Here is a 22,551-nt window from a genome sequence, read left to right as displayed (position 1 = left end):
AATCACTTAACATAGTTGTTACAGAGTGATAAATCTTTCTTATTCTCAAAACTGCCATGAAGTATTTTTTTCTGATTGGAATTCATCACAATAGTTAAAAATTCCTTTTCCCAGAGGCTTAAAAATAATTTTAAATATTCTCAAGTTTTATTTATGCTCTTAAGTACTAAGTGGCAAATGTTTTCTGAGCCACACTTTCCTTGTCTGTAAAGTAAGGATGATAATTGCTTTTCATAGCTTTCATAAGATGAGATTGCCTTAGAGATAAAGTAAATTTTCATTGAGTGGTTCCTGTGACCAGGTAACATTCTCTGAAAGGTTTAATTTGAAATAATATCTCAAACACTTGTGCTTAAGCTAGGAAGTCTGTCCAAAGTATACCAAACTTTCATGGGAGATTCGTAGGGAAGTCTTTTCTAAGGGAAGAAAACTGAGATACAAAGTTTGACTAGCACTTTTAGGAAGTTCTAGGTCCATTTCTTAGAAGAAGAGAAGATGTTCTGGCTTAGTTAAAAAGAGTTTCAGGGATGACCTCTTTGGACTTTGTGTAGAATTCTCAAGTTGGTTTTCACCTCCATTTTTCCTTGAACCAAACTTTCTTGAGGGATGAAGACTACATGTTAGGTGCAGTTCTTACAACAACATTCTTGGCAAGAAGTTGGTACTTACTACATATTGCTTGGTTAATTCAAGAACTTCTAGGCGATACCTTAAACATATCAAGTGCCTACATCTTAGAGAAGAATTTTCAAACTGTGTATCTAAAATATTAAAGGAGGGGCTTCCCTGGTGGCGCAGTGGTTAAGAATCTGCCTGCCAATGCAGGGTATACAGGTTCAAGCCCTGATCCGGGAAGATTGATCCCACATGCCATGGGGCAACTAAGCCTGTGCACCACTACTACTGAGCCCACGTGCCACAACTACTGAAGCCTGCACGCCTAGAGCCTATGCTCTGCAACAAGAGAGAAGCCTGCGCACCTCAACGAAAAGTAGCCCCCGCTCACCGCAACTAGAGAAAGCCTGCGCGCAGCAATGAAGACCCAACACAGCCAAAAATAAATAAATTAAATAAATTTTAAAAATAAAAGAAAAGGGAGGAAAGAGTTTGAGGATTTCTAGGAAGAATTCTTTAAATTTGTCTGAAAGAGATTTAAAAATCATAAAAGCATGGAAAAGTATTATTTACTGTTGTTACATTTCCACCTCCTTTAACTGGAGTATAAAGTTCTTGAGGATAGATAGTGTCTTGTTTTTCTTTCTAATTGTCTGTAATACCTAGCATAGTGATAAACTGAATTGACCTTTTTGTTCAAGAAAGGAGATGATATTCTTTTGGGATTTGAGAACAGAAGCTCATTTTGGAGCATAAGTTCTTTGCTTTTATGGTTTTTGATGAAAGAAATGGTAATTTTATATTGTTACTTTGCAGCTGTAAACATAAATGGGGTTTAATAGAATTCTGAATCACTAATTTGTTGTATTAGAATGTTAAGGTTGTTAATAGAAATGCTTTTAAAATACACTTTTGTTTAATTTTATTTAAGGTCTCACTTTTTAAGAGAAAATAAATTTGCTTAAAGTAGAATAAGTATTTTTATTAACAATAGCATCATAAATTATGTGGAGATAGCAGCATATAGATTGAAAGGTTTATATTTTCCCTTTATGTAGCTTATAATTGTAAGATGATTATGTTTTATTAAGAAATCTCCTCAGACTGAAAGTTGCACTGACAGTGGAGCAGAAAATGAAGGCAGTTGTCACAGTGATCAAATGAGCAATGATTTCTCCAATGATGATGGTGTTGATGAAGGGATCTGCCTTGAAAGCAATAGTGGAACTGAAAAGATTCCAAAACCTGGGCTTGAAAAGGTACTTTTTGTAATTTGTGTTTTTTAGTTGAAAGAGAGAGTAAGATAATCTCTGAGCTGCTGTATAATTCTCTTTAAAAGAAGTTTAATTGCTATTATTCTTATGCGTATATGTGGTCATAATTAAACTTTAGAAAAAACTACTTACAGGTGGGAGCATTAATTTCTGAGAGGCTGAACTGTACCTCTGAAGCAAGCTGAGTGGTGATGTGGAAAGGGTGCCTAGTAGTGAGGAAACCACTTCATTTTGCCTTTAAAGTAGCAGCAAGCCTCTAAATCTTATATCAGAGTTTTCTCATACAGCAAAATGAAAACATTAGACTAGATCTGTTAATTTAAAAAATTCTGGCTATGGGACCCTTTCTGAAACAATAAGAGAACTAATCTTTTTTAGGTAGGGGACCTCTCAGTTTTCCTCCCCTACCCTATGACAGCCCTTAAGGGACTTCAAAAAATGACACAATTCCATGGATTATCATTTGAAAACTACAAGACTGGATAATATCTAGGATAGAATTTTTTTGTTCCTAGGTCAGTGATTTTTAAGATTTTATCAAACCATTTCTTTCACATTTGTATAATTTGCTTTATTGAGGGGAGAATTACAGATCAGATGTCTTGAGCATGGTGTGAATAATGAGTCACCAGTGTGAAGACTGATCACTGGCTCAAGTCTTACAGTCGTATTAAGTATAGGAGTTTTTTTTAGGCAGTATTTAAGAATGGAGTTTCACTTGCATAAATCTGTTTTTAGATCAAGACCATTATTCTCACCACCATTACCACTACCCTTTACCTTTTAAAATTATCTGTTTCTTTTGGGGCAGACAGATGAGGTGTGAATTGCTAGGTGATGAATAATGTAGTGGATACATTATAGCTTAGTATAAAGAATATTGCATTCAAACAAGGGTTGGAAAACTGTGGCTCAAGAGCTAAATGCAACCCCCAACCTGTTTTTCTACATAGACAATTATGTCTATCTTTTTTTGTTGTTTTCCTTCTCTTATTCCACTGGATAGGATTTCCCATACAGTGTTGAATAGGAGTGGTGAGAGAGGATGCTCTTGCCTTATTCCCAATCTCAGGAGGAAAGTATTCAGTCTCTCGCCATTAAGTGTGATATTGGGTCTAGGTTTTTTATAGATGTTCTTTATCAATTTGAGGAGGTTCCTCTCTTCCTAGTTTGTTGAGAGTCTTTATCATGAATGGGTTTGGATTTTGTCAAATGTTGTTTCTGGGTAAGATCAGTTGGTAAGATCATGTAACTTTTCTTCTTTAGCCTGGTTTACATAGGTTGATTTTCTAATGTTGAACCAGCTTTGAATACCTGAGAGATAATCAAATCAGTAGATCACTGTATCACAGATATTACATAAATATATTAGAAGATGTTCAAAATAATTGTATACCTTAGCTCTTTTATAAAGGAAATGGAATCTTATTTGAATTTTTTTAAATGTTATTTGGGATTTATTGATTTTGATGTGCATATCAGAACAGTCTCATGTTTAACACCTTCTAAAATTTCAGACTTATTTTCTTTTTACATAAATATATAAATTTGTATTTCAGTTATGCATTGTTCTAGAGGTTAAAGCATAATTAAAATGTGAAGGAATACACTGAATGAAACTTGTATATAAAATTATGTGGTGAATTACCATTTTAATGATCTTAGAGAAAAGTTGACTTGCCATAAATACAGAGGACAACTAACATGTTAGTTAGCTGTGTTTTAGTAGAGAATAGGAAATATACAAATTAGGTTTTTGTGTTTTTTCTCTGTGCTGAGTTACTTTTATTCTTTTCTTTAGAATTCTTTGATCTATGAGCTCTTCTCGGTTATGGTTCATTCAGGGAGTGCTGCTGGTGGTCATTACTATGCTTGTATAAAGTCATTCAGTGATGAGCAGTGGTACAGCTTCAATGATCAACATGTCAGCAGGGTAAGGAGGGATTTTTTAAGATTATTATCCTGAAAGGAGTAGGGATGTTTCTCATCAACAGCAGGGTTTATTAAAAATGAGAGACTCGGGCTTCCCTGGTGGCGCAGTGGTTGAGAATCCACCTGCCGATGCAGGAGACACGGGTTCGTGCCCCGGTCCGGGAAGATCCCACATGCCGCGGAGCAACTAAGCCCGTGAGCCATGGCCGCTGAGCCTGTGCGTCCGGAGCCTGTGCTCCGCAACGGGAGAGGCCACAACAGTGAGAGGCCCGCATACCGCAAAAAAAAAAAAAAAAAATGAGAGACTCAGTCTGTCCGTTGAAGCATACCAAATCATTAAGACATACCAGATGTCATTCTTTTTGTTTTCAGTAAATTTCCTTTGTTTCTTTGTTTTGTTTTATTTTGGGCTTGCTGAGTGTTGGCAGAGCTAGACTTCCAGTTTTCTTCTTGCCCTGAGCCTTCACACGGGCTATCTATTTAAGAGCACTAGAAAAGATTGGCCGTTAGTAGCCACTAATTATGATTACATTTTGTGAACTGGTATCTGTGTGGTCCATTTAACTCTGAGGTTAAAACTTGGGTTACATATTGACATAAAGGTAATGGTATTATAGATCTTACCAAAAAAGTAAGTAATGTAACAACTTTTTAGATAACACAAGAGGACATTAAGAAAACACATGGTGGATCTTCAGGAAGCAGAGGCTATTACTCCAGTGCTTTTGCAAGGTAAATAACTTCCTGATTTTTTCTGTTTATAAATTAGAATTAATTACAGCTTTTCAACATTTTTTTATCACTAAAAAGGTTTAACCCAAGGGTCAACAAACTATAACCTATGGGCCAAATTCAGCCTGCCTTCAGTTTTTGGAAATAAAGTTTTATTGGAACACCATCATACTCATTTGTTTAAATATTGTATGTTGATCTTTTCCCACACAACAGCAGACTTAAGTAATTTTAGCCCACACAGAATAGCTCACAAAGCCTATGGCTTTTACTATCTGGCCCTTTTCCAGAAAAAATTTGCTGACTCCTGACTTACCTGTAGTACTCATTCTAGGACAAAGGTTTTTTGAAGATTTTACTACGTTACCAAGAAAAGATACGGGATTTTCTCATAAATATGTCAGTAAAAGCTAAGTAGTCTCCTTTTTTTTCAAGAATGTTGAAATCTGAATCTGTACAGGAACAGCTACATGATTTTCTAATTGTTTGAAACAACAAAAAAACTATTTGAAATAAATATTTGATGCTAGGAAATGGAATCTTTACAATCTACTTTTTGTCCCTATTAATCTTTTTTATATTTTACTAGCTCCACAAATGCATATATGCTGATATATAGACTGAAGGACCCAGCAAGAAATGCAAGTATGTTGACATACAGTTACTTGATTTTAGTCTGTGTTATAAACCAGTTTTTTTGCAAGTTTTATAAACCCCGATAACTACTTTTAAATGGTAGGACAATTAAATTTTTATATGTGTGGAAGAATTAATTATAAAGACTGTATGAGACAATACCAACTGGTAAAAGCACTTGGAAAAAAGTTGAACTATTTTTTAATACACTAAGAGACAAAACTTACTCTGCATTGCGTACGTTGGATATTTATTTGCAGTAAGATTGTATTATATGTAGTTTGGTGCAGTGATAATAGTCTCCAGATCTGTGTAGTAGCCATAACTCACCATCTGCATGTCCCAGAACAAGTTATTTAACTTTTCTAAGTCTTACTTTCCACACATGTAAAATGGGAATAATTATAGTATTTTATAGGATTATTATAAAAAATTAAATGAGATAAAATTTTAAGCATTTAGTATCATACTAGAGTTAAACATCTTTGCTTATTTGCTTAAAAAGCAAGTCAAGTTTTATGAGTCGAGTATGCATCCTTTTTTAGATTTTAATTTTATTAGGAATCCTAAAAATAATCCTGTGTACGAAGCATGTGAATTTGCCTTTCTTTTTTCCTTTCGTAACTGCTACTTTAAAAAATTGCAGTTCCTGTGTTTTCTTGGTAACTCTGATCGTGACAGAGACAGTATTTGCACATAAATGTATAAAGTGTGTGTGTGTGTACATACGATATATACACAGGTGATGTGTTTGCTCAGTCGTTTCACAATTAATATAATCATTGTCTTTGATTTCAATATATTTCCTTTGTTTAGAAACTACTATACTATGAGTAAATCTATTTTAAGCAGTCTAACGTTTTTGTTTACATTTTCGTAAACTCTCATCAGATTGTGAATTCAGTTGGTGCAAGGCATAGAACTTATTTATCTTTCCACCAATGATATAATCCAGGGTCTGTCATATAGAGGCTGTTCAATAATTTACTGTGTAATTATAGGAAAGAAAAAAGGAAATTATAATAAGTCATTTCAGAACAGAGATTTCAGAGTAGAAGTATTCATTCTTACTTTACACATAATGAAACTATACCCTAAAGAGTAATTTGTCCAAGGTCATAGCTACCTGGAGGCAGAGCCAGGTTTATAGTTTGTGTATCCTCTGTGGCACCCAGCATTCCAGGTATTTCATGTAGTACAGTAACTCAGCTTTCTTTTATCTGCTCCCCACAACTTTAGTTTTGTGATGAAGCACCAGGGGGCACTGTATGTATGATATGGAATATTTTAAAAATTAGAGCTCATTTCTGTAAACAGTGGATTTTTACCTTCCACAGAGGCATGATTTTTTAAAAATATAAATTGTTCTCCCTGTTTAGTGCCTAACAATCATTGGCTTTATTAAACAGTGTTATAGTCTCATACTGTCACTTCGAATACTTTGAGTTACATATGAAGTTCTTTGGTTAGAAGGCAGCTAAAAGACTACTTTGAGAACAAAGGAAAGATAATCATATTAGTGAATAATAATAAATAAATAGCATTTGTAGTAGTAGAGCATCAACAGTATTTATTACATTTCCTTATATCCCACGTAATAACTCTATGTGGTAAGGTGCTGTTAATAAGCTGAAGAAACCAAGGTCTGGAGAAGTAAACTTGCCCAGGGTTACACAATTTGATGGTGATAGCACTATTTGAAATTAGAAGTGCTTTTATCTTCAAGTTTAAGGGAGGCTTTTTCATTCTAAAAATCTTAATTTATTCACCAGAGTTGTCTGGAGCCAAGAGATATACAGATAAAGATATGGCTTTTTTGAGACCTAACCATGTGTCATTATCAGCTACCTCTTCACCCTTGTCTGGAAGAAGCTCATGTTCCAAGTTGAAAGATTGATGTAATTGAGATATATTTTGATAACAGCTATAGTAGAAGTGTATACTCTGGGAACATAGTAGAACAAAATTAAATAAAGGAAGCTCAATCTCAGTGGCATTGTTTTACCCTGTTTTTACTATTAATAGAATTTCTAGAAGTAGATGAATATCCAGAACATATTAAAAATTTGGTGCAGAGAGAGAGAGAATTGGAAGAACAAGAAAAGAGGCAACGAGAAATTGAGCGCAATACATGCAAGGTTAGATTTCCTAATTTTACTTTTAATTAAAAAGTGCTATTGAACTTTGCTTAACTGCAGTTTTCATCACTGACTCATTGGGTTGATTCTGTAGATAGTTATGCCATCATGTTCATTAAACAGTGTAACCAACTATATTACTGAGGTAAAGTGATTTCATTTTATGCATAAAACACCAGTAACATGGGCTTCCCTGGTGGCGCAGTGGTTGGGGGTCCGCCTGCCAATGCAGGGGACGTGGGTTCGATCCCTGGTCCGGGAAGATCCCGCGTGCCACGGAGCAGCTGGGCCCGTGCGCCACGGTTGCTGGGCCTGTGCTCTGGAGCCGGTGAACCACAGCTGCTGTGCCCATGTGCCGCAGCTGATGGGACCCGTGTGCCTAGGGCCCGTGCTCTGCAGCGGGAGAGGCCACCACAGTGAGAAGCCTGCATGCAGCAGCGAAGACCCAATACAGCCAAAAATAAATAAATTTATTTTTTAAAAAAAGCAGAAAACCAGTAACGTAGTGATAATGCTCAGTGCTGGTGAGGTTACAGTGAGATGAACATTGTAACATTCTGCTACAAGTATAAATTGATGAAACATTTCTGCCTAGAATTTGAGCAGGATTTATCAAGAGCCTTAAGCAAATTCATATTCTTTTATGTAATTCTCTCAAGAAAATATTACCTAATGAGATAATGACAGATGTGGTAAAAATTTTGACCACAAGGACATTCTCCACAGTATTTTTCAAATTAGGGAAAAATTGGAAACAACTTGAATATATATCAGTAGGAGAGTGATTACATAAATTGCGATACATGCTTATAAAGAAACATACAGTTGTTAAAATTAATGATTTTGAATTTTTTTATAACATGAGACAGCATCAATTATTAAGTGAGGTAAATAGACAGGGAGAATGATCCCAATTATGTTTTTTTAAATTATAATATTTTTGACTATTAGGAAAAAATACTGTCTACAAAAGAAGTAAGTTTGATTTATGACCTGTTGAGTTAATGATGATATTTTACATTTACATTTTCTAGATAAAATTATTCTGTTTGCATCCTGTGAAACAAGTGATGATGGAAAATAAATTGGAGGTTCATAAGGATAAGACATTAAAGGAAGCAGTAGAAATGGCTTATAAGGTATGTTTAATTGCACTGTTGGCATTTAATTATTGATATTTTACATAGCAGTATTAACATTTTCCCAAGTTTTTATTATAGTCAGTAGTAATATAAGCACTTGCAGTAGCTTTGATAGCCCACTTAAATTCTATGTCTTTTAAAGAGTATAGTTTATACCTCTTCTCTGGAATGTGGTCCATTGCTTTTGAGAACTTTCTCACTCTGAAAGCCAGTTAAAGCTTTCTAAAACTCAGAAATAGAATTAGAAGCAAAAATATTTATTTATTCTTTATATTCATTTAGCACATATTTATTGAGTGTCTACTATATGATGCATTAGAGAACTTGAGTGAACAAGACCACATGAAGTGTTAGAGGTACCAGAGTGAGCAAAACGGGTTCACTGCCTTCTTGGAGTTTACAGTCCCACTGGGGAAAAAAACAGACAAAAAATATTTAAACACCACAGTTTGCAAATATTTTATTAGATGCTATAAAGTAATTCAGTAGTATATTAAGGTTATTTAATCTGAGACTTAAACCATGAGGAGACAGCTGTGCAAGAAGTTGGGGAAGAGTATTTTAAGTAGAGGTAACAGCATGTGTAAAAACTGAGGTGAGGAAGTACATGATCAAGAAGCTGAAAAAAGGGGCATTGTGTTTAGATCATCTTGAATGAGAATAGAGGCACATAAAATGAAACTAAACGCTGTGTAAGAATAGAAGTTTGCATTTTATTCTAAGAATAATGCAAATTTATAAGTGGGTTTTGAAAGGCAAATAGAAAAAGAAGCATTCTTTAACCAGATTATTCTAAATGTCATCTGTTACACTTGACAGAATTTTTTGCCCTTTCCATGTAAACATTAACATCATTTGACTAAAGTTAAACAGTCATTACCTAGAGAAAAAGTTGCATACTACATCATTTCATTTATAATTATATGTAGAACCAATGAAAGAAGTAAAAATAATTCACAAGATAGCCAGCATTGTTTCTCAAAGTGTGATCCAGCACAACCTGTACCAGAATCACATTCCTATTAAAAACAAATTCCTGCAAATGAATCTGAACTTATGTTTTGGCACCTGGGATTATGCATTTTAAACAGGTACCTCAAGTGGGTTTTAGACACACAGTTTGAGAACTTGTATTGTGTACCTGGTCTTTCATAACACTTTATCAGTACTGAAAATTTACATTTGTGTGACTATTTTAATTAATTAATGTCCCTCGCTAAACCGTAAGCACTTACAAGGGTGAAGAGTATTCTGGTTTTGTTCACAGTTGCATTTCCACTACTTTTGCCTGGTAAACAGGAGAGTCAAAATTGGATGGGTATGTGAATGAATAAATGAATGAACAAATAATAAAATGGATGAATGGCTCTGGGTTCACCTGATTAAAGTAAAAATCCTTTAAACATAATGGTGGACTGCAAGCAAAACAATAGTGAAACCAAATTAAACTAAAATGGAGAAAATATCTTTAAACAGTTTTACACAGTAAGGTCAATCAGTGATAGCACTAAGGGTAGTTTATATTCCATCAGTTTTTAATGTAGGAAGAAGAAATCTTGTCTTAAATAGAAAGTTTAAGTTCACAAATGGTAAAGAGTGAAATAGAAAAGAGAAATAAATCGATCTTATGTAAGAAAAATAAAGCTCCATTTGTGGGAAGTGAGGGATGGAGGAGTAGAGGGCAATGGCGACATACCAAGGCTTACAGTAACGCTTTCTTTAAAGTTGTAATCACAAACCTCAGATGAGTATTGAATACTCCTAAGCAATCCTACTGTGTTTCTCCAGGAGGTTCAGCTTCCACTTAAAGTGATGTTGCATCCAGGGTATGCCATTTACTAGTGACATGTACTAGAGGGAAGATTTTTGATAGAAATTCCTGTGCCCAATTTGTTGGTATTCCGGAGGCTAAGATTGAAGGGGATGGTTCAGAGAGGAGTCGTGTAGTACTTGGGAGACATAGAAGCTATGACCTTTGTGGTGGCTCTACAAGGCATGCTATCCTCCTGTGCTTAGGAAGATTGTTACTAGATACATTAATTACCAGTTTTTCTCCAAATTGGATTAAGATAACAAAAGATGCATGTTCTAGTTGGTTGTTTTTCCCCTCATGTTTCCAGCTTAGTGGTTATAAAGCAATAGCTTACAGTGCATTGATTTTGAGTACATCTGAAGTTTAGAATGTTAACTTTTGTAAGCTATGACGAAGTGAGAGAGTGGCATGGACATATGTACACTACCAAACGTAGGGTGGATAGCTAGTGGGAAGCAGCCACATGGCACAGGGAGATCAGCTAGGTGGTTTGTGACCACCTAGAGGGGTGGGATAGGGAGGGTGGGAGGGAGGGAGGGAGATGCAAGAGGGAAGAGATATGGGAACATATGTATATGTATGACTGATTCACTTTGTTGTAAAGCAGAAACTAACACACAATTGTAAAGCAATTATACTCCAATAAAGATGTTCAAAAAAAAAAGTCTTTAAAATATGTTAGTGCATAGGTTGTATAATTTGAGGGATAATGAACTATGGTTATTTTAAAATACGCTTTAAGTCGTGCCTTTTAGCTTTGATGCGAATCATAAATATATAGATTTTATTGTTTGTTAGGACCTATTGTTAGTACAGTTACACATCAGACTAAAATATCAATACTATATATTTTTTTTTCTTTTTCCTCGGGTGTTACATTCTTTTAGATGATGGATTTAGAAGAGGTAATACCTATGGATTGCTGTCGTCTTGTTAAATATGATGAGTTTCATGATTATCTTGAACGATCATATGAAGGAGAAGAAGATACGCCAATGGGACTTTTACTGGGTGGAGTCAAGTCAACATACATGTTTGATCTGCTGTTGGAGACAAGAAGACCCGATCAGGTTTTCCAGTCTTACAAACCCGGAGGTAAGGAATTTCATGTATTCTGAGTTGTAAAGGACTTAAAATTTTCATAAGAAAGTTTTTTTGTTTGTAGAAATTATTTTTAAATTTTTTACATGTTCTTAAAATGTAGAATAATTCTGATAGGTTGGGAAGTAGTCAGCAACAAGCCTGGAATTAAGTTCTAGATTACTTTCCAAAAAGCTATACACAAAATTTAAGAAACAAACAACAAAACTTCTGCCTTATTGTCTTCAGTTCGATTTTTCTTCTCCAATACTAAATCGTCCTCTGTCCTTACCTCTGCGCCTGCCCCAGCCTCTACCTCTACCTCTCTCTTTTTATAGAGACGACCCTGGTATATTCCCATCTCTTTTTCAGGGTCTCCTTGAAGACATGGTTTCATAACTCAAATTCTGTTCTTCTGTGGATCTTATACACCTCCTTTTTATGAAGGCTCTTCTTTCCAAAGTAGATTAAGTGTGGTATTCTTTCAAGAGCTCCTTTAGTCAGACTCCGCTCTCTCTGTAAAGAGTCCCTTTGGAGCATTTTCTTGCAGATTTTTTGTTTTTTGTTTTTTTTGCCTGCGTTGGGTCTTCGTTGCTACACGCGGCTTTCTCTAGTTGCGGCAGGTGGGGGCTACTCTTCATTGCGGTGCGTGGGCTTCTCATTGCAGTGGCTTCCCTTGTTGCAGAGCACAGACTCTAGGTATGTGAGCTTCAGTAGTTGTGGCACGCTGGCTCAGTAGTTGTGGCTTGTGGGCTCTAGAGCACAAGCTCAGTTGTGGCGCACAGGCTTAGTTGCTCTGCGGCATGTGGGATCTTCCTGGACCAGGGATCGAACCCATGTCCCCTGCAATGGCAGGCGGATTCTTAACCTCTGCGCCACCAGGGAAGTCCCTGCAGATTATTTTTGAACTAGACTGTAAAAATTAAGATAAAAATATAACATGGGTCAGCAAAAAACCCACTTTTTTAAAAGAGAATTCTAAATGTCATTGTGGATTGTAAACCTTATAAAGTAATCTCCTTTATTCATTAATAATCAAGACTTTAGCAGAATATTTATTCAGATTTAGATTAGCAACATTTGGGGGAAAATGGAGTATTGACATATACTACATATAAGAGATTAAAACAGTTAAGCTGGAGAATATCTCCTAAATCTGGTGTTTGAAGATCATTTATTTTTCTGGTGATTAAAAGTTAAGTTATATAATGATCTTCTGAAAATAGGAGAGGAGAAGATGGCTTTAAATTGTAACATGGGGACTTTCCTGGTGGCACAGTGGCTAAGAATCTGCCTGCCAATGCAGGGGACACAGGTTTGATCCCTGGTGCAGGAAGATCCCACATGCCATGGAGCAACTAAGCCCACGTGCCACAACTACTGAGCCTGTGCTGTAGAGCCAGCAAGCCACAAGTACTGAGCCCGCATGCTGAACTACTGAAGCCTGCACGCCTAGAGCCCATGCTCCGCAACAAGAGAAGCCACTGCAATGAGAAGCCCACACACAGCAACAAAGAGTAGCCCCCGCTCACCACAACTACAGAAAAGCCTGCAAGCAGCAGCAAAGACCCAATGCAGCCAAAATAAATAAATAAATAAAGTAAAATAATAAATAAATTGTAACATGAAGAATTTAAGTCAGAAAACAAACATGTAATCCGAAAGGTTTTCTGCTGAAATTTCCATAGGATATAGAGAATATTATTTTGAAGAGAAGTCTTTGATTATGAACAAGGTCTTGAATTATTTAATGAAGGTTGTCAAAAGCAAGTAGGACTGCTATGTCCCCTTTCGTATTTGTTGTGCATTCTCAAGTTATTTACGTTTATTTAGTGTTGTGGTTTTGGTCTGTATTTTGGAACTTTGGGTACGTATTTTTAATATGCTTGATAAATTTGACAGTGGTGTTAATGTTTTATAAGGAAACAAAGCTCTTATTTTTTAAAGTCACATTTTGACTTTTGTCAATTTTTAAAGAGATCTATAAGAACTTTTTTATTAGCTTCATTTTTTATTTCTTTATATATGTTTGTAATGTGAAAAATTGTGAAAGTTTTAACATGTATAACATATACATCTACCATCTTGATAATTAGAAAAATATTTTCTTTGCCATCTATTAGAAACACATTTAGAATGCATTGCTCATGTGAAATACCTTTTAAAAAATAACCTCCAATTGGGTTTTTATGTTTTTCCAATGGGACAGAAGTGATGGTGAAGGTTCATGTTGTTGATCTAAAGGCAGAATCTGTAGCTGCTCCTATCACTGTTCGAGCTTACTTAAATCAAACAGTTACAGAGTTCAAACAGCTTATTTCAAAGGTAAGTTTTAAAATTGGTCAATGAATATTTTTAAGTACCTGCTGTGTACAGAGCACTATGTGATAGTTACAAGATGTAGGAGCCAATATTTAAGCTAGGAGACAACTGTGGTTAGGAGAGAACAATGCTTCATATGAAAGAAGCAGATTGACCTAAGTGTGGAGGTAAGGAGTGTGAAGCAAGTGCACATAGCAATGATATGTGTGCTTGGCTGGATCATTGTAAAGTACGTGCCTGGAAAACAAGTTCACTTTATCTCATGGAGGGTTTTTAAATGTAAACTCAAAAGTTTGGGCCCTGTTTAACGTAAACAGTAGGAAAGTAGGTTGGTTGGTTGGTTGTTTTTCTAAGCACAGCAGTGGTATGATGAGAGCTGTGCTATAGCATGGTAATTCTGGCAACACTAGACTAGTGTTCCCAGTGGACTGAGGGAGGACTCAGGAACATAGATGAGGAGGTTGTTGAAATAATTCAGGTGAAGGCGTTATGACCAGAAATGAGAGAAGTGGTGATTGTAAGAATGAATGTATAAATAGAATTGGCAGCACTTGCGATTGGTAAACATTGGAGCAAGGCAGGAACACAGAAGACCTGAGGAGTTTCACACTTGGGTAACCAGAAAGACAGTGATAGATGAATAGAAGTAGAAGAGAAAGGTGATGAATCAAATATTAGCCACATTATGTGAGTTAGTGGTAAATAGCATAGGCTCATTCAGAATATTTGAACTGGAAAAACATGATGATGAAACATTCAGATTTCCTTAGACAAAAAAACTATTCCACTCCAGAGAAATAGTTATTATCCTTTCAGGGGTCTTGTATGCTATAGAACATTGAGCACACAAACATAGGCAAAATTAACCCCAGGTTAAGATTCCCTTGCTGTGGTGGAAAATTGTTCAGAAATCGCAAGTCAAGGAACTTCCAGTTTCCATTCATTCATTTTATGGTAGTATTGTCTTTTATCTCATCTGGGTTTTTTTAATGCCTATTTTAACAGGGTTGTTGTGAACATGAACAAAACAAATAAATGCTCTTTTTGTGGAAAAACAAATTGTAAAGTATTATATAGAAGTTAGTTTTTAATTATTTTTATGTTTAAAAAAATGACTTCCAACAATTTGCCAAAGTAATAATTGGAGGAAACAAATCATACTCTGAAGTCATGGTTTATGATTAAATTACTCATAAAAAGACAACATTAGTGTAACTGCTCTGTATTACAGTTTAATGTAGAATATGAGCACTGAGGTAGTACAAAAGAAACACATGCATTTCCTTCCCTGAAGAAGCTAATAATTTTGTTGGGGAAAAATATGTCTAAATAAAGACAGGCAGAAAACAGGATGCCAAGAAATATAGTGTTTAAAGTATAACAAGGATGCCTAAGAATTAGTTATCATTAGCTGTAAAACAAATCATGTTTTATTAAATTATTTTTATCTGCTCATTTCATGAGAAATTTATAAAATAACACCAAAAATTAAGGACATGGAGTTTTAGAAAACTTTAAAAATTACCTACTAATTTAATCTCATTTTACACAGAAGAAAATTAATTTTGTAAAAGTATTAACAACTATTCACAGAATACAGAAGAACTCATCAAAAGTCAAGAAGTTAAACAGGTATTTGTTTGATATCAGTTCTCAAAGTCAGTTACTTAGTTTCTTTGGAAACAAATCACCTCATTTACTTCCTGAGTTTGAGAGAAATAGAACTTTTAGTGAAAAATTGTTACTTTTAAAATAGTTTCAGAGCATACATTTATAAGTGATACTCTGTTTTCCTAATTTACATCAGAATTAATGGATGGGACTAATAATTTTTACCATAGATTCTTTAAAAATTTGTAAACCTCTACTAAGATTATTTTTCTCTTAATTTTCTTTCTGCTATTTTTAAGAAGAACTCAGCAGTGTCTCATTTCCCCATATTTCCAAATCAAGCAGAATTATTCTTGAAAGAGCACTTTTTAATTAAATTACTTTCATTATAGGCCATCTATTTACCTGCTGAAACAATGAGAATAGTGCTGGAACGCTGCTACAATGATTTGCGTCTTCTCACTGTGCCCAGTAAAACCCTGAAAGCTGAAGGGTTTTTTAGAAGTAACAAGGTATGTCTTTTATTTTTTTCATGACTATTTTCTATGCTGCCATTCACCATCTGTCTGAAATTTACTTTTTGGATTCTCACATCCTCCCAATAATTACCTTCCTTCATAGTCAGGTCACATCTTGCTTCTCTGTCTTCTCAGTCAGTCTTGCTGGGTCTCCTCTTTGCGTTGTTCATGCACCGCCCCTCCTGGAGTATTTCCCCCTCTTCCTACATTTTGTTTCAAGCCCCAGATTAGTCCTCCTTCTTTGGTGGAGCCTTCATGACTAGTTCTGGTCACAGTGATTATGTTCTCTGAATTTTGTTCATTCTTGAGCTTCTCCAATAAAGCAGTATTTCATGGTGAAAGTCTGAAGCATGCCTGGTGTGGAGAAAATTATTATCTTGGATTCACCCTACATTATTCCCTTTTCCTACTCATTTATCTCTGTAAGAAAAGAGAAAGTTCATGTTGATCTCTTTGTTTTATCTCTTGATATCATTATGTGTTCCATCATTTATCATTTTTCCTATGTTTTTATTCCTAATGCCATTGGTTTACTTTGGATAAATCGTATCAAATTTTCCTCATTTGCCATCTTTTTTATTTATCACCATTTCCAGTCTCATTCATCTTAGGGCAGTTTGGTCTTTTATCATATTTAGCCTCTTTGGTTTTTTTTTTTTTAGTATTGTTTTATTAATTCTGATGTGTAATTTTTATTCACCCCTAGTTTCTTCCAGTACTTCTGTGTGGTGTTTGTGTGTAACATTAAAATCGCTAATCCACTCTAATACTGTTTTAGGGTAAGGAGTGGGAGGGATCTAACTTTATTTTTTTCTTTGAATGGTTAGCTGATAGTCCTGATTTATAACATTTATTGAATAATAATCTTTTTATGCAAAATTTAAAATACTACTCATAATTGCCTGATTTATATATATGCATGTCATTTTTTAAATTTATTGTGGAAAATTTCAAACATATGCAGAAGTGCATGAATAGTATAATGAACCCTTATGTACTTATCACCCAGCTTCTATAATTATCAAGTCTTGTTCATGTATATTTAACTAACTACTTCCCCCAGATTATTTGAAAAACATTCCCAGCATCATATCATCTACAAGCAATATGAATTTATATTTCTAAAAGATGAGAACTCTTTTTAAAAACATAACCACAATTACATTATTACCCTAAAAAATTAATAGAAATGCCTTAATATCAACCAACACCTAGTCAATATTCAAATTTCCCTGATTATCTTAAAAAATTTTTTTTTCAATAAGATTTGCTTGTTCAAATCAGGATCTAAATAAAGTCCATAATCTCTCAAGTTTACTTTAATCTAAAGATTTCCTTACATGTTTGTTTTGTTGCAATTAATTTGCTCTAGAATCAAGTCATTTATCCATTAAATTTTTTATATAACCTGGATTTTGGTGTTGCATTCCCAAGATGTTTTCATACATTTTCCGATAAACAAGATATTTGTTTAGCAGTTTTATGGCTAATTACAAAGACATGTGAACATAATATTTATTTATTTAGTCTCCAAAAACAATGTGCATGTCCTTTAGACAGATTATCATCTCAAATTTTATAATTTATTGTGCACTGTCTTATATTGATGCAATATTATTCTTATAATGAATGAGAATGTCACCAAAATTAATGATGTAATATAACTCTTTGACTTACTGTTCAGGTGTTCGTTGAAAGTTCTGAGACTTTGGATTACCAGATGGCCTTTACAGACTCTCATTTATGGAAACTCCTGGATCGGCATGCAAATACTATCAGATTATTTGTTTTGTTACCTGAACAATCTCCAGGATCTTATTCCAAAAGGACAGCATACCAGAAAGCTGGGGGTGACTCTGGTAATGTGGATGATGACTGTGAAAGAGTCAAAGGACCTGCAGGGGGTCTAAAGTCTGTGGAAGCTATTCTAGAAGAAAGCACTGAAAAACTCAAAAGCTTGTCACTGCAACAGCAGCAGGAGGGAGATAATGGGGACAGCAGCAAAAGTACTGAGACAAGTGATTTTGAAAACATTGAATCACCTCTCAATGAGAGGGACTCTTCAGCCTCAGTGGATAATAGAGAACTTGAACAGCATATTCAGACTTCTGATCCTGAAAATTTTCAGTCTGAAGAACGATCAGATTCAGATGTGAATAATGACAGGAGTACAAGTTCAGTGGACAGTGATATTCTTAGCTCAAGTCATAGCAGTGATACTTTGTGCAATGCAGATAATGCTCAAATCCCTTTGGCTAATGGACTTGACTCTCATAGCATCACAAGTAGTAGAAGAACTAAAGCGAATGAAGGGAAAAAGGAGACATGGGATACAGCAGAAGAAGACTCCGGAACGGACAGTGAATATGATGAGAGTGGCAAGAGTAGGGGAGAAATACAGTACATGTATTTCAAAGCAGAACCCTATGCTGCAGATGAAAGTTCTGGGGAAGGACATAAATGTATGTACTTAAAAAGAAAAAGGCTCCTTGAAACAGCCTTAATTTTTTTTATCAGTTCATTTAAATTTTTAGTTAAGAATCAGCTAAGAGATGCTTTGTCCTAAAGATTACCTGTAGCTTCCTGGGTTATAAGATTATCCTCTCTCTCCTTTGCTTTCAGTTTTGATGCAGTTATAGTAAACGGTGTCCTTAGACCTGTGCATTAGGCCTGTGATGGAATGATGTCAGAACTTTTGTGAGATGATTTTTTAAAAAAGGAAAGAAGGAAGAGAATTAAGAATTTTTTTAAAAGAAGTATGATAACAATACTAAGTAAAAAAAAAAAAAAAAAAAAAGAATGTTTAAATAGTAAATAATATACCAAAGAAAGGCCAGACACTTTAGAAAATTTTATATTCAGTGCCTAGAAGAACTTTTAATTTGTGCATTCCTTCCCTTTCCTCCATCACCTAATCCAAACTGCACCCTTCCTACACCCCCTAAAAAGTACATAATTAACCAGAAAAGTCAGAGGAAGGAAGGGGCCTTCTTTTTTTTTTTTTTTTTTTTTTTTTAAGTTTCTTTGAAGGAAGCTTCAGGCAAGATATAAACTAGAAATTCTGAATTATATAATCTCAGAAGGATGGAAGAGATCTGTCAGTTTGGGCATTTGGACAAACAACAACAAAAACATATCAACATTGGTGAGATTTAAAATAATAAAAGAATTCATAAAATATCAGACTAAAACCAGCCAGAGAATTAGCAGGTCAAGCAGGTTCAAGATACAAAATCTTTCTTCAAGTATAAAAGGGAAGTAGCTGAAAATCTAAATACTTTGCATTAGTCTGAAAGGCAAATATTAATATTACCCCTTATATTTTTATATTTTAGTTTTCAAAACACTTTTTTGTTCTCACTTGAAGCTTTTCTGAAATTAATAAAGCAAACAATGATATCCTCATTTGACTGATAAGAAAACTGAAACTCGTAGAGGGTGAATGACTTTCCGAAAAATACATACATATCTAGTAAGTAATGGAACCATTACTAGATATTAAGGCTTCTAATTGAATGCATTTGCTCCTATTACTTTTGGAAGAGAGTCCCACTCTTCATCAATCCATTTATACACCCACACAATTATTATTTCCTGAATACATGCCAGGTGCCAGGCCATATGTATTTGTTAGAAGTAAGGATGACTTAAGGTACAGCCTTATGCTTCATCTTGTGGAGAGAAGGTGCACAAACAACCACTATGCTATGATACTTGTAGTCTCAAAATTAGATCTTTTAAAAGGAAGTGGCAGAAATCATGAAATCAGTAGTAAAAATACATAAATTTGTGTTTTTAATTAATTAGGTCCAAATAACAATGTAATTATTTGACATCCATACCTATATCTTGCAGAAACTCAAGTGCGAAAATGTGGATCAGTGAGTTAAAATGGAGATAGAGAAGCTCTATTATAGTAATGCTTTATTTAAATTTCTATGGAGTTTTTTTCTTATAACTCTTATTAACATGTTATCTCATTTAGTTCTCAACAGTTGTGTGAAATTGATATTGTTAGACACTTTTCACTGATGAAGAAACTGGCTCAAACAAGTTAAATAATTTGCCTGAGGTCACACAGTTAGTTGATCACACTGCTGGGATCAGATTCAGGTATTCTGGTTGTAAGCCTAGTACTCATTCCTCCACCTCCTCACTGTTACTTACTTTACAGGAAAAATAGCTAGTACCTACTCTGCTTTCTTACCATCCTCAACCCTTCAGGGGCATTGCAGAATTTAAAAGTAGCTTCTCTTTGGAAAAAGGTTAGGAATTTCTTTCAAGGAGTTTGTTTTTGAAAGATGTGCTGAAAATTAGACTGCATGAGAGTTTCAACGGTAGGAACGATTCAGTGGGAATATTTAGAATCATAGTCTAAAGGGTCCCATTTCCATCTTAGAATGCTTAATGAAATCTTTACAAAAGAGATTGCTGGCCATTTCAGCCTTTTTAGAAATCCATTGTGGGCTAATTTACTAGCATTCATTGAAATAGTATCATTCAAGATTTTGTATCTTGAACCTGCTTGTCCTGCTAATTCTGTGGCTGGTTTTAGTGTGATATTTTATGAATTATTTTATTATTTTATTTTATTTATTTATTTTTAAATTTTTTTTTTTTTTTTTTTTTGCGGTACGTGGGCCTCTCACTGTTGTGGCCTCTCCCGTCGCGGAGCCCAGGCTCCGGACGCGCAGGCTCAGTGGCCATGGCTCACGGGCCCAGCCTCTCCGCGGCGTGTGTGGGATCCTCCTGGACCGGGGCACGAACTCGTGTCCCCTGCATCAGCAGGCAGACTCTCAACCACTGCGCCACCAGGGAAGCCCTCTTTTATTATTTTAAATCTTACCAATGTTGATATGTTTTTGTTGTTGTTGTTTGTCCAAATGCCCCAACTGACAGATCTCTTCCATCCTTCTGAGATTATATAATTCAGAATTTCTAGTTTATATCTTGCCTGAAGCTTCCTTCAAAAAAACTTAAAAAAAAAATGTGATGAAGGGAAACCATTTTCTACAAATTATTTAAGCTTTCAGAAGCCATATAGAAGGTTTGTTTGAAAAGAGGAAGTGAAATCCCTGGAAAATGCCTTTTCATGTTTAAAAAACTGGCTTAGGGAAAAGGGCGTGGGGATGATAGCCAGCAGCCAAGTGTTTCAGGAGTCTCTAGTAAGACTGCTTCGTCACAGTTCCGCAGGGCTCTGAGAGTAGGTGCCTGGGAAACATGGATGATACGTAATAATACAAGTTCTTCAGAGTGATGAAATGGCAAGGTAGAATAGGTAAAAAGAATTTGATATCTGAAGAGTGGTTTACCATGCACCGTATAGACAACTCATTTAGGTATTTACCAAACAGCACTTAAAATGATGGTCTTTAAGCGATTCATTATAATCCAGGAATTGTTTCAGGGAGTATAGAACCTGTCTTTGAAAATACTGTCCCAGTGTGACCTAGTTGTAGTCTTCAAGCACTGAGATATAAACAGGAAGGCCAAAGTAATAAAAATGGTAGTGTATTTGCACTGAAATTTCTTTGTACAATTTTAGCTACCACCTCTTTCAAGAAATACATAAAAGAAAAAAAAGAGAAAACCCTTTGAGGCTATTTTGAGGTTGCACTGTGAAGAGACTGAGCTTTTCTGTATGAAGGGGTAGATAGGAAAAATGATATGATGGTATTCTGTAAGACTACAAAATAATTATAGCTCATCAATTAAGCTAACACTTTGTCAGTGCTATGTTAGCATTTTACATGTATTGACCCCAAAACACATTACGAGATATAAATACTGTTATCTTCATTTAATAATAGAGGTAATTGAAGTACAGAGAACTTAGGTCAAAGTCACAAATCTAACATGTGAGGAGGAACCAGGACTTCATTCCATCCAGCCCATGTATCCAGAACACTTGGTCCTAATCACCATATTGGACTATATCAATAACCAACAAACATTCATGTCTTCCTATGATACAGCATTACTAGGAGTTATGAGAGAAACCAAAATGGCAGTGATAGCTTTTATTTGAGTAATGCCTTAGAATTTACTATTTTTGTCAAACAACAATCAATGAGACTGGCGTGATAATCCTATGAGAAAATGGAGGCTTAGAAAGATTGGGTGACCTACCTACAGCCATTTATCAGACTGAAGTGGCAAAACTGAAATCCAGCCATAGGCTTCTCATTTCTAATCAAGAAATTTTTTCATTACACCCTTCTCAAGAAATTTAGTCCCTCTCTGGATAATAGAGTCTTGTTTGCCAAAAGCTAGATTTTAACATTTAGGGGCATTCCTTAAAGCTTAGAAACTGACATTTTAAATAAATTAAAAGAAATACTGCCTCAAAAGATATATACAGTAAATAAAGTTCATCACCTTGTCTATGTTTTCTGCTAATTCATACTTGTCCCATTTTCTCTAGTGAACCAGTATTTTATAACCAGGAAAATAGTATATAGACATTATTTGAAAAATCCATTTAGAAAAATTCATCAACCTGAGTTGGGATGACCTGAGAATGGAAGAAATCAGGAGTGTTTTAGGGTTTTATCCTTAACCTTTCATGTAAATTTCACAGAAAACTGAGGTCTGCCCTAGAGAGAGCCTTAGGGCTGCAAAGAGACCATGGGCCTGAGGCTGCATGGCAGCTCTTGCATTCTGTACTGCTTTATTACAAGAGAAAGATAAATGAGTGAAGTTTTTGCTCTTTGCTAGATAGAATATGAAGACCAGAGT

General features: G+C 35.0%; 1 protein-coding gene across 3 annotated transcripts in view; it reads left to right on the top strand.

The window, feature by feature from the left end:
- The window catches only part of USP47 (ubiquitin specific peptidase 47), a 130,222-nt gene that overhangs the window by 98,782 nt on the left and 8,889 nt on the right, over positions 1 to 22,551 (top strand). For all 3 annotated transcript variants that reach the window (XM_059067897.2, XM_059067896.2, XM_067038606.1), the window contains 10 exons: positions 1,707 to 1,874; positions 3,691 to 3,822; positions 4,477 to 4,553; positions 5,143 to 5,198; positions 7,215 to 7,327; positions 8,362 to 8,466; positions 11,170 to 11,377; positions 13,572 to 13,687; positions 15,688 to 15,807; positions 17,498 to 18,275. In XM_059067897.2, the coding sequence (XP_058923880.1) occupies positions 1,707 to 1,874; positions 3,691 to 3,822; positions 4,477 to 4,553; positions 5,143 to 5,198; positions 7,215 to 7,327; positions 8,362 to 8,466; positions 11,170 to 11,377; positions 13,572 to 13,687; positions 15,688 to 15,807; positions 17,498 to 18,275 (1,873 nt within the window). The remainder of the gene's footprint in view (positions 1 to 1,706; positions 1,875 to 3,690; positions 3,823 to 4,476; positions 4,554 to 5,142; positions 5,199 to 7,214; positions 7,328 to 8,361; positions 8,467 to 11,169; positions 11,378 to 13,571; positions 13,688 to 15,687; positions 15,808 to 17,497; positions 18,276 to 22,551) is intronic.

This window comes from Kogia breviceps, chromosome 7 (assembly GCF_026419965.1).
Source record: "Kogia breviceps isolate mKogBre1 chromosome 7, mKogBre1 haplotype 1, whole genome shotgun sequence".
Lineage (NCBI taxonomy): Eukaryota > Metazoa > Chordata > Mammalia > Artiodactyla > Physeteridae > Kogia > Kogia breviceps.
This window is presented reverse-complemented; position numbering and strand designations above follow the sequence as displayed.